The 12,479-nt window shown below is 36.6% G+C and overlaps 1 protein-coding gene and 1 long non-coding RNA gene across 2 annotated transcripts; one reads left to right on the top strand and one right to left on the bottom strand.

The window, feature by feature from the left end:
* Positions 1-87: 87 nt before the first annotated feature.
* loxl5b (lysyl oxidase-like 5b) lies at positions 88-4,341 on the bottom strand. The gene is made up of 7 exons (XM_067363173.1): positions 3,500-4,341; positions 3,294-3,402; positions 2,639-2,776; positions 1,110-1,266; positions 935-1,030; positions 728-843; positions 88-636 (listed from the first exon to the last, which is right to left on the bottom strand). The coding sequence occupies exons 1-7, from the start codon at positions 4,248-4,250 to the stop codon at positions 630-632; spliced, it is 1,374 nt and encodes a 457-aa protein (XP_067219274.1). The 5' UTR covers positions 4,251-4,341; the 3' UTR covers positions 88-629.
* Positions 4,342-7,758: 3,417 nt separating this feature from the next.
* On the top strand, positions 7,759-12,315 carry LOC137003222 (uncharacterized). The gene is made up of 3 exons (XR_010891948.1): positions 7,759-7,835; positions 8,097-8,298; positions 10,758-12,315. It is a non-coding gene; the product is annotated as an uncharacterized lncRNA (long non-coding RNA).
* Positions 12,316-12,479: the final 164 nt, after the last annotated feature.

Raw genomic sequence — 12,479 nt, 5'->3', positions numbered from 1 at the left:
AAAAGAACCACAATCCATTTTTTGTATTACATTCTCTCCATTTCTGTTTATTGCATATCAAGCCACAAACGACTTCGTCCATCCAAGTCCAGGATTCATGGAAAGATTCTTATAATCATGGCAAAGAAGCAGCAAAGCTTTTCAAGATGTTTAAGACACTGCACTGAAATATGGGCGGACACCTGGAAAACCAAACCTTTTGAATATTTCAAGTGTATATCTTACACTAGTGGTCTGCGCTGGAGGAAAACACTCAACCACTATGAATTCACCATCTAATAAAAAGTCCAAATAACAATATGAACTTAGATGCTTATATTTTTTTATACATGATCTATGTAATAAATACAAACACTAAAAAGCAACATACTAATCTAGTCGTTTAAAATAAAATGCAAACATCACAAAAACAATGACTTAAAAATTGCAACTGTACGTTTTCCCACTTTCACTAGGGCAAGAAATCAAACTCATCTAAAATAGATACAGTACGTTTGTCATTAGATATTATTCCAACAAATATAAGGAATGTTTCAAGTTACTGATAAAGCTTTAAATTAAATAATCTTTATAATTAAACCTATTATATAGGCCTTTAAAAATCAACTTGTTAACCCGACCCAGGGACTTTAACTCCTGTGGAAACAGTAAGAAACAAAGAGTGGATTATTGCTCTGATTACAATATTGAGAATGTGCAGAAAATCAATAAAAACACATTTCCTCACCCAGTTATGATGCAGTTTCTTGTTTGGATGTAAATGCCCGTGTAAATGACCTCGCATCGCACAACGTTATTGGAGAAGTCCGACTCGGGCACCAGGAAGTCTGGATTGACAGTGACCTGCACAGGAAAACGAGACGGCATCCGTTTTAGAAAGCCATTATGTCAGCATCGCCTCCACACCGAGAAACCTTCTCAAAACCCGTCATACCTTAAGAATGTAGTTCCCAGGGGCCACGTCTGTGATGTCGATCCATTGGCAGTCGATGTTGGCAGCGTATGTGTCGTGGCAGCCTGGGCTCAAGCCCTGAAAATACATCAGAAACCAAAACACTAAATATGGCAGAAATGTGTGCAATAGTTTTAGTTCACCAGTGTGTTCGTACCTGTGTGTGTGCGGTGCATGCGTATCTGCGGTGAAATCCAGGATCGCAGCCAGTATCTTCCAGACAGAAACTGGCTTTGTGTCCCTCAGCGACTTTCTGTCCGGTGTTGATGTCCAGGAGATCGTAGTGACTAAATGCATCCATGCTGTGATAGTGCCTGCATGTGGGATTCCACACAGTTCAGACGGATGAGTCTCATAATGCACTTTACATGTGTTTTGATAAGCACTACTATTGCTATTGCTCGCACTTATGCAACCGAAATGCATCACTCACACACTGTAAAAATTAGCACATTTTTTCTTTTGTAAAATCAACTTTGATAATTAATGTGGTTCAGATAACATAACATTTAGTGTTTCTGTTGATTAAATCAATCGCCTTCATTGTATTAACTCAGATTTTTAATTTCAATGAACTCAAAATTTTAAGGCAACCAGGTAACTTACTTTTTTTAAGATAGTTAAGATTCTAAATTCTAACTGCATGAGACGAATCTTATATTAATGTTTATTTTTAATACTAATAAACAACTTTTATTGAACTTTTAAGGTATTTTATAATATTGCTGTTCCTCCCACTTTATAAAAGCAAGAGGCATGAGCTGCAGTGATTGTACCCCAGTAAAGTATTATAATTTTATCATAATTTATAAAAAATAATATTTAGCAAGGCATTTAAATGCATCACAAATCAAATAGTTCTGAATCAAAATTCTAATTGCATCAGCTGTGGTGTGAAATGAACTTTTACATGGCAGAAGCACTGTTTATTCTGATTTTTAATACTAAGAAATATTGAAAATGACTGTATTTTATAATATTGCTGTTGCTCCAGATTTATGAAAGGCATGAATTGCAGTGATTTTATTACAGTAAAGGAGGTTTTAGTATAATTTCATCATAATTTATAAAAAGAATAATTAGCAAGCCATTGAAATGCATCACAAAATTTACTATAAATCAAATAGTTCTGATTCTAAATTCTGATTGCATGAACCGTGGAGTGAAATTAACTATATTACATGGTGGAAGATCTGCTGATTTTTTTTTTTTTTTTTTATATATATATATATTTTTTTAATACTAATAAATGTAACTTTGTTATTGATCATAATATTGCTGTTGCTGCCACTTTATAAAAGCAAGATGCATGAAATGCAATACAGTAAAGGGGTTTAAGTATCTATAATTTTATCATAATTTATAATAAAAATAATGATAAAATTAGGTTATTAGACAAATAAAGTGTCTAAATAATTTCTGAGGCGGATAAATCTGATTTGAAATTCTAATTGCATCAGCTGTGGCGTGAAATGAATGATATTACATGACAGAAGCACTGTGTATTCTGATTATTAACACTAAGGAATATTCAAAAGGACTGTATTTTATAATATTGCTGTTGCGCCATCTTTATGAAAGCACGTGGCATGAATTGCAGTGATTGTTTTACAGTAAAAGTGGTTGTAGTACTATAATTTTTATCATCAATTATAATAAATATATTAATTCTAATAGTAAACTCACTGATGACAGCTGTGCCACTCCCACTGATGTCTGGGTTTGACCGGCAGAAAGTCAGTCGTCCCCATGTTTCTGACTTTCTGTGGGAACCGAAGGAGAACCCTGAAGTCCAGGTCTCTGACCGTGGGTCTGTACGCAGATCTGAGAGATGAAAGACAGCGGAGGATGAGCTCATGGATCATAGGGTCACGAGAGGTCATGCAACCACCAATACTGATGACCCCACCTCACAAAAATGGAAAGTTTGGATATATTTGTACACTATAAAAATGATTTTCATGATTTATCACATCTTCTCTTTTGCCAAATCAACTTAAATAATTAATGTGTTCAGATAACATAATATGCATCAACTCAAATGTTTAATTTCAATGATATCAAAAATTAAGGCAACCAGGTAACTTAATTTTTTTTTTTTTTTAAAGTTAAACCAACAGTGTAGTACAATAGACCAGACCACATAAAAAGCTCTCACTAATATTCAAACTATGCAACATTTACTTTTACAGGCTATTTAACATGATAAGAAAGATAAGAATATTATATTATTATATAGGTAAGAAAATCTTTAAGTGCGAGTTAAGTATTTAAATACTTTTTGGGGACGCTGTAAATCTACACAGATAATAATTCATAGGAAAAATCTGTATTTACGCACCGCGCCAGGCAGTTCTCCTCCGCCGCGCATCGGAGCGCGTACATCTGGACGCGCTGGATGTATGATCCCGCCTGGATGGAATATGGATCTGGCACAAGGTCCGGAAGACCTGCACAACATGATCATACTGAAAACACGCCTTTTAAATAAACACCGCACATTGCCACATATGTTGAGGTTAAATTCGTGCTTTACGCACAGCTCACCGTTCTGGAAATACCTGGTGCCATACCCGGTGCCAGGCGGCGGTCTGCGGGGGATGAGCGTCCTGCCGCCGGGTGGATAGATGTTGTAGAAGACCGTATTCCTGTTTCGAGGATCATCTCCTGCCATACTTTCAGACGTTGTTCCCTGCTCGACTGGGACATTTGGAGCTTGCGCTCTGGGGAGAGCCGCTTCATTATAGTTTCCATGATCTGAACTTAAGGTGTTTGAATTCTCCGTGGGCGCGGTCAGCTGTTGGAGATTGGCAACCGCTGGCGCCCTCCGTGCGTTATTCCCCCCCTGTGCCGGGGTCCTTCCACCGCCTGAGTATTCAGACAGGACGGTGCTGTTAGCTCTGGTTCCGGGAGGACCTCTGAGCCTCTGGCGCACCTGCATTTGTCGGGCACCAGGTGCGCGGCTGTTGGCCACTATATACTGCATGCGGTCGGGGCCCAGCAGCGCGGTGCTGCTGTCCGGTACGCTGCTAGTGGGTCTCTCAACCGCTTCCACTCGAATTCGCATGGCCCTGTCCGGGGCAGCATCTCTGCTGCTGCTCATGTAAACCCTGGACTGTCTTCTGGACACCACCGGTGCGTGATACTCTGAGCCGGTGCTCATTAAACTGAACACCTGGCCGTTATTCACCCACTGGATCCGGTTCCTCCAGGGCGCAGAACTTTGCGCGCTGATAAAGTTATTCAGTCCTTGAAGTAAATAAAAAGTCAAAATCAAATTTGGCATCTTGAGACACATTTTAAAGCTGGACAGTCACTGATACGGTTTCCCAGCACAGATGTTCCTCTGCGAGCGGATGTGGGACTCTGGAGTGCGTAAACGGCATAGTCCGAATCTTCCGCGAGCCACTGGAAACGGACAGAAGAGCAGCGGACAGACATTGATCAAACTGTGGGAGTTCACGCGCGCATGCACAGTCAGCAGCACTCGCTCTTAACTCTTTCCTCGCCGAGCACATTGCTGTCTCGATACTTTTGTTCAAGCACTGGAGGCAAAACTCCAGGAGAGAGTTACACCTTTGATGAATTAATACATCTACATAAAATGCATAAATGTTTCAAACACATCAATGTAACAGCCTGGGGTGAAAATCTTTTATTTAAGTCTGTTTCATAAACAGAAAGTTTCAGGATTTTGATTTAAACCCATGTGCTGTGTTTAAAATCCTAATTTGTGCTCTTTTAAATGGCTTGTAAATCTCTCATTAAGCTATATTATCATCAAATACTGAATTCAGTCCTTTTTGCCATCTTGTTTTCTTTCAGTTAGCACAGGTTTTGTATTTATTTTTGGAGCTGATTGATCACAGGCATCATTGATCTGACACAGGTTCCCTGAAGAGAAACCGGGATTGTGAAACTGTTGAGCATTGTACTGTAATGTCCACAAGATGGCAGTGTGCGCTAACAGAAACACACACAGGCTGATTTAGATTCACGTCATCAAAATTCCCAGTTTATTTCTCTTGCAGTGTTTTTGGATGTTGGTTCCAATTGCAATAACAACACATGGACATGCATTAAGAAGAAAATAATGAACTTGGAAAAAGCTCGACCTGTTTTTTTTCATGACAAGAGTATTTTTCACAAATGTCTAGAATAAAATACATAGGCCAATTTTTTTTTTCTCTTGTTTCATGAATTGTTTTTCATTTCATAATTGTCTTACTTTGAAAAGCCATTTCATCGCTGGTTCCCAATGTGCCAACTTACCCCATAGTCCACGTGCCATAGCGGGGAGAGCAGCCGGTCAAACCCCCTGGGGTAACAGAACAGATCCAGCAATCATGCATACATAATAACAATCACAAATTTACATGAGTTGTTGTAAAAAGGCCAAACTACATGAGGAAGGATGATTACAATGAAATTTACAGTATGCAGTCATGGACAGATTTCAGATTAGATAGATAGGAACAGAACAGCTGACTGCAAACTAGACTGACATGGCCTGCCTGAACTAACGCAATGCATGATTATGACAAAATATTGTATACATTCATGTTTTTTTTCTGAAATCCAATTATCAAAATAAATGATCAGAGTCAAAAACTTGTTAATACTACTTTGTGGGATCCAAATGTCCTTTAGTCGGACCCCACAAAGACAACATCTTAAAAAATCATATTTAAGAATGTTTGACAAAATCATAAAAGTCACTATAGTATGGCCCTTCCTACACTATACCTAAACCTACCCATTGCTTAACATACATAACATAATAGTAAATTGAGTCAAGATTTAGTCTCATATAAAGTATTTTGACCCACAAAGAACAAGATTCTGTATATTTCGTACTTTTTTGGGGTCCAGGGGTATTCAAGTACACATCAACTTGACACATGATATTCAACAGTGTTTTGATCTGCCTGCATCGACACCATTATATGCAAACTGAACTGAGCTGGATGATGACATCACTGTTTACTCCAGTGCTGATATAGATACATTAACTAAATTAATAACTATTGATTCTTACATATAAATATGCAGTACAAGTGCTATATAAATACAGGTGACTTGACTTGACCAAATTCAAGTATACACACACAGATATTATTTTCATTGATTCAGAAGATGAATGAAGGTTTTCATTTTTGGGTGAACTAACCCTTTAAGATCTTCAGGAGCACTTGATAATTACAAACAAGTGTTGGATCAGGGTTGAATCTAAACTCTGCAGGTAGGTAGATCAGATGTATATGTTTTAGCTGTGTGCTTAGGGTCATTGTCTTGTTGGAAGGTAAACCTTCGGCCCAGTCTGAGGTCCTGAGCACTCTGGAGAAGGTTTTCGTCCAGGATATCCCTGTGCTTGGCCGCATTCATCTTTCCCTCGTCCTGTCCCTGCAGCTGAAAAACACCCCCACAGCATGATGCTGCCCCCACCATGCTTCACTGTTGGGACTGTATTGGACAGGTGATGAGCAGTGCCTGGTTTTCTCCACACATACTGCTTAGAATTAAGGCCAAAAAGTTCAATTTTGGTCTCATCAGACCAGAGAATCTTATTTCTCACCATCTTGGAGTCCTTCAGGTGATTTTTCATGTGTCTTGCACTGAGGAGAGGCTTCCGTCGGGCCACTCTGCCATAAAGCCCCGACTGGAGGAGGACTGCAGTGATGGTTGACTTTCTACAACTTTCTCCCATCTCCCGTCTGCATCTCTGGAGCTCAGCCACAGTGATCTTTGGGTTCTTCTTTACCTCTCTCACCAAGGCTCTTCTCCCCCGATAGCTCAGTTTGGCCGGACGGCCAGCTCTAGGAAGGGTTCTGGTCATCCCAAACATCTTCCATTTAAGGATTATGGAGGCCACTGTGCTCTTAGGAACCTTAAGTGCAGCAGACATTTTTTTGTAACCTTGGCCAGATCTGTGCCTTGCCACAATTCTGTCTCTGAGCTCTTCAGGCAGTTCCTTTGACCTCATGATTCTCATTTGCTCTGACATGCACTGTGAGCTGTAAGGTCTTATATAGACAAGTGTGTGGCTTTCCTAATCAAGTCCAATCAGTATAATCAAACACAGCTGGACTCAAATGAAGGTGTAGAACCATCTCAAGGATGATCAGAAGAAATGGACAGCACCTGAGTTAAATATATGAGCGTCACAGCAAAGGGTCTGAATACTTAGGACCATGTGATATTTCAGTTTTTCTTTTTTAATAAATCTGCAAAAATGTCAACAATTCTGTGTTTTTCTGTCAATATGGGGTGCTGTGTGTACATTAATGAGGAAAAAAATGAACTTTAATGATTTTAGCAAATGGCTGCAATATAACAAAGAGTGAAAAATTGAAGGGGGTCTGAATATTTTCCGTATCCACTGTATACATACACACACACACACACACACACAAACACACTTATATACATATACACACAATCATATATACTTATATATATATATATATATATATATATATATACACACACACATACATTTGTATTCATACACACACTTTCTTTTTATATGAAGGTCAGTTATCAAATACAGATGTGCTGGATGTTATATTCTCTCTCTGTCTGTATATACATACTGCTATATATACTGAATATAACCACATTTGTACAAATGGATCAGCAGTTAATTCATAATAATAGATTTCAGACCATAGGAGTGATAGTCGTATGTGTCACTCAGTCGCAGGAAATCACAGCGAGGACCAAATATGGCAATAGCTGCTGAGAGTAACGTGACACTCCACCAGAAATAGACGAGAAGAGACGCGGAAACACCCCTGAGCACCTCCATAAGAGCCCGGTCCGACAGCAGCGCAGACACTCACACTCCCTCAGCAGAAGATACTAAGATACAGTTTAGACTACAGTAAGTATCAAACATTACATTGAGTCTTTACTTGTGTGTCTAAAAGTGCAAAATGTGTAAAACAAATCACAAGCAGAAGCGTTGCTTTCCACCAGGTTTGGACATTGTATGTAAGAGAGCGAATAGCAAATAAAATCTCAGTGTCTTTGGAGCTCCTGGTTGTTTCACTGTTGGGTTTGTTGAATAAAATCTTCCCCGTGTTTCCTCCCGACATCAAACTAATGCTGCTACGCTTTGAAATTATTTCATTCGTAAATCTAGGTGTCCAGAGCTGCACTGATCTTTGTGTGATTTTACGAAGATGGTCTTTAATGGTTTGAGCACAAGATTTCCCAAAAGGAATATATTTCCACACACCTGATGCCACGTACAGAAACATTATTCTTCTTCAAGGAATTGCCATCTAAATGATAGTGCCTAAAATAAGGGCTGAAGGTCACCTTTAATTTACTGCTGGAAACAGGTGAGAAAATACATTTTTGCCTTTCAAGCAGCTTTCCATCATAAACGAGCTCTTGGGCTTTTGTGGATCATGGAATATGTCACTTACTGGGGAGAAATTTCGACAAGGACCGCCAGAATGGATATACATCAATACTGATCTATAACTCAATGAACAAAATGTTTATTCGCCTCATTCTGTAGTATCAAATGTGCGCGTAAAGCGCGCGTCTCCAAATGCGCACTTTTAATTTGTTGCGCTCGAGCGCGCTGCGAAAATGATAAAATACTGAAACTAGAATTGTACGAAAAACTGCATCTGTTTATATATATATATATATATATATATATATATATACGATTTAATCGTGTATTTGCTACGAGTATTTCAATAGAAGTTACAATTTAAGTCTAATAACTGTCCCAGCTGGTTAAAAAAAAGGAAATACCCTTTCTTAGTATCATTATCTTAGTACCATTTCTTAGTAAGGCGTTTTTAAGGAATTTGATCTTGACTTGAACTAGTAATGATGGTCATAAAGCGATATTACTGATTTCACTTTGTGTTTTATGATCGAGATATGATCCATACACGTGTCCTTGCGCTCGTGTTCACAAAAACTCGCACATGACCGAAATTCCCGCTGACACTTGTCTCCTGAAGGATAATGTCCTTCAATTTCAACACCCAAACTTGTTAATGTGCATATTCCCTAATTTAACATGGGATTCGTGGATGTGTCGTTGAGTCACGCGTTATGGAGATCCATATGTCTGTGGTAATAAACCTGAGACGCCTATCTAAAAATAAAGTGTGCTGCCCAGCTAGAAACGGAGAAGGATATGTTCTGTGTCTGCTGGAAAAAGAAACCCAGTTTGAATTGCTTGCTGGTTCAGAATGGTTCATACCCACTGACCTGTCGGTGAAGCAGCCAGACCATTCTGATCGATTAAGCTGGTCTTGCTAGTTAAACTAGTGAACTTTGGTCTGTGATTAAACAGCCTGGTTGGAAGAAACCAACACCACCTAGTGTCCAAAACTCAACAGAAAACTGAAGTATCAACAGTTTATTTTTAAGAATGAAAATCCATTCATTCATATCTTTCATTATAAAGTATTCAACATTTGCCTATTTATATTTAATTATATTACATAAAGATTTAAGTTTAGACATTTACACAGATAATTAAAAAATATATATCTACAAAAATATTAATAATAGCCTATATCAGATTTCCACTGAATCTTTGAAAAAAACTCTGGACAAGAATGTGAGTCTTATATTAAAAATGTTTGCTTATTTTTTGGAGCTTTGGGGTGCCGACTTTTTTCCTATTTTTTTAATAATCCAGGACACAAATAAAACATTAAATAATAAGAGAACATCATATTTTTTATGAGAATATAAATAATGAAACATTTGCCTATTTATAATTATGAATTTACGTAAAGGTATACAACGTAACTCTAATTATTTCCACAAGTTCCATAAAGTATTTATTTTAGTAAATGTATTTACATTATTTTGTTGTTATTTGCATAAACAAAAAAATTAAAATAACAAACTGAGTCAAGATGCAGTTAATTAGTAAAATATATTATATTTATATATAAAATATTTACATTTATATATAATAAATTATATACTGTGTGTGTGTGTGTATATATATATATATATATATATATATATATATATATATATATATATATTTCTTAAATATATGTACATGTATGTGTGTGTATTTATATATACATCATAAATATACACAATACACACACGTATATTATGTAATCACTTTTATTTTGGATGCAATTAATAGCGATTAATAGTTTGACAGCACTAATTTTATGTGTATATATATATATATATATATATATATATATATATATATATATATATATATATATATATATATATATATATATATATATATATATATATATATATATATATATATATATATATATATATATATACATACATACACACACACTCACTCAAGTGCATTTGCATTTTTATACTCAAGAATGCAAATACTATAGCTCCTAATAATCCAAGAAGAAGAAAAAAACATTAAACAATAAAAAATAATAATAATAATAATAATTTTTATTGTTTGAAAGTTTAAGGCTCTATTAATAGACATTTGACCAAACACAAAAAAATGAGGCTGTCATCTGGCATATGAGTGAAATGTCCCTCACACATGTACAGCTGCTAACGGGACGGCAGCTGCCGCTCTTCAACTATCTCAGTTATGAGGGTGTGTGGCAACAATTTCAGCCCACAAAAAGTCCCTCGCACACATGCATCACTTCCTGCAGGGTCACAGAGCAGCAGTTTTATCATTTAGCGACCTCAAACAGTATTCGGACACTTGAATCCGTGAGAGAAAAGGATATGAACGTCAAGTCTCGACTTCTTCGCATTTAAACTAAAATAGGCCAAAATTTGATCTGCATCTCTGCATCTTTTTGAGGTCTTCGTGACAAACCATGACGTTGGAGACGTTCTCACCTTTCCCCCAGCCAGACCTCGTGGTCCAGGCACTTGGCTGAAGGTGTGACAGTGCGACACGGGGTCACATGGCTGCGATCGAGGGAACGAACCGGTTCAAGATCAGAGCATGCGCTTCTATTTACATCTCACATAGGTCCTTCTCTCCTGACACTGAAGGCATGCAGCCTAAATTTAACACCTCACACATGTAACCACGCTCTGAAATGAGATTAAATGGACAGCAAACAGACTCCTGCCAGATGTTTTGCATGAGAAAAAGACCACAGTAATCAGAAAAGAGCTCAATGTTGTCTCAAACTGTGCTCAGACAACAAACTGGCATTCAAAAGTCAGAGATCTCAGAATGAACTTTTGAGCTTCCGCAAAATCCAATGAGGTTCACTCATAAAAATGATTTTTTGATGCTGGTCACTTTATTTAAACAACTTATTTTGATTCAACATGTTAAATTGACTTGAAACGATTACTTTTTGACCTAACTTGATGTTTTCATATTAAAATAACATGTTTAAATAAAATAAACTCAACCAGGACTCAATCAAACAGGACTGATCTGGGAGTGTAAATGTTGAAATAAAGTGTTATTTTAAAGCAAGATGAGAAAATTGAGAGACTTTTTAATGTTTACTTTCTATTATGTTGGTATTTAAAAATTCCTGTTATGTTAATAGTTTTGGGGTTATCATTGTAGTGAAGTGTTGAGCTTGTGCTTGGTTTGAGGACCTGCTAATAACAATTAAAGTTGTTTTAATAATAAAAAACAAATACTTTGGGCATGCCACTGATGTATCAAAACCGTTTTCTGGTTAACACCTTACAATAAACGTCTTTACAGAGTAAAGATTTTGTTACAGTATTATTCTAAGTTTTGTAAAAGTTTGAATGCATTCACTAAATGATCAATTAAACTGGATTACTTATTTTAATTTTTGTTTGATATTAATATAGTTTTGGACAAATTAAGAATGTTAACCTGATTCAACTAAATGGCACTGAATTGGTCTTATATAATAAACTTAAGTTTACTGAAATAAAGTTAATTGAATGCAACATAATCCAGTTATGTGGAACCTGTTGACATAAAAAAGTTAGTAAATCCATCGTATCATTTTTTCAAGTGTTTGTTTTCGTGTTACACAGAGCATTTGAGCCAGTTTGGTTGAGCTTCTGTTTATGTTCGCTGATCAATGATAATATGTTAATAAAAGCCTAAATTCAGTCTGTTCATCAAATAAAGTGATTGTGTCTCTTCAGAAAATTTGGACTTAACTGCTAAATTCATATAGATTAGTTTTACGATCTCTTTATGAACTTTTTGAAGCATTAAATTACTTGTCACATTGTCAAAAATACTGTTTCATCTATATAGAGAAGGGAATTATAGATAAAATAATTCACTGTACCATTCTGCTTCTGTATTTCTTGCAATAATGCATGAACATGCATGTTCATATTCCATTAAGCCAGTCTAGATACTTGATGTTCAGATGATAAGAGGGGTTGTTGATTGTTTGTGTGCACTGAAAGTACTTCAATAAAATTAGCATTGACATTTCATATGAGTGTGGCAAACTATATATTACAGAAATTACCTTGTGTCTGAGTGCCGGTTATGTGTTTGCTTTCCTGTTTAATGGCAATGACTTTGAATAAATGTCTGATTAAACATAAAACCAGACCA

This window comes from Chanodichthys erythropterus, chromosome 16, assembly GCF_024489055.1.
Source record: "Chanodichthys erythropterus isolate Z2021 chromosome 16, ASM2448905v1, whole genome shotgun sequence".
NCBI classification, from domain to species: domain Eukaryota; kingdom Metazoa; phylum Chordata; class Actinopteri; order Cypriniformes; family Xenocyprididae; genus Chanodichthys; species Chanodichthys erythropterus.
The sequence above is the reverse complement of the archived record's forward strand: the minus strand, read 5'-3'. Positions and strand labels throughout refer to the sequence as shown.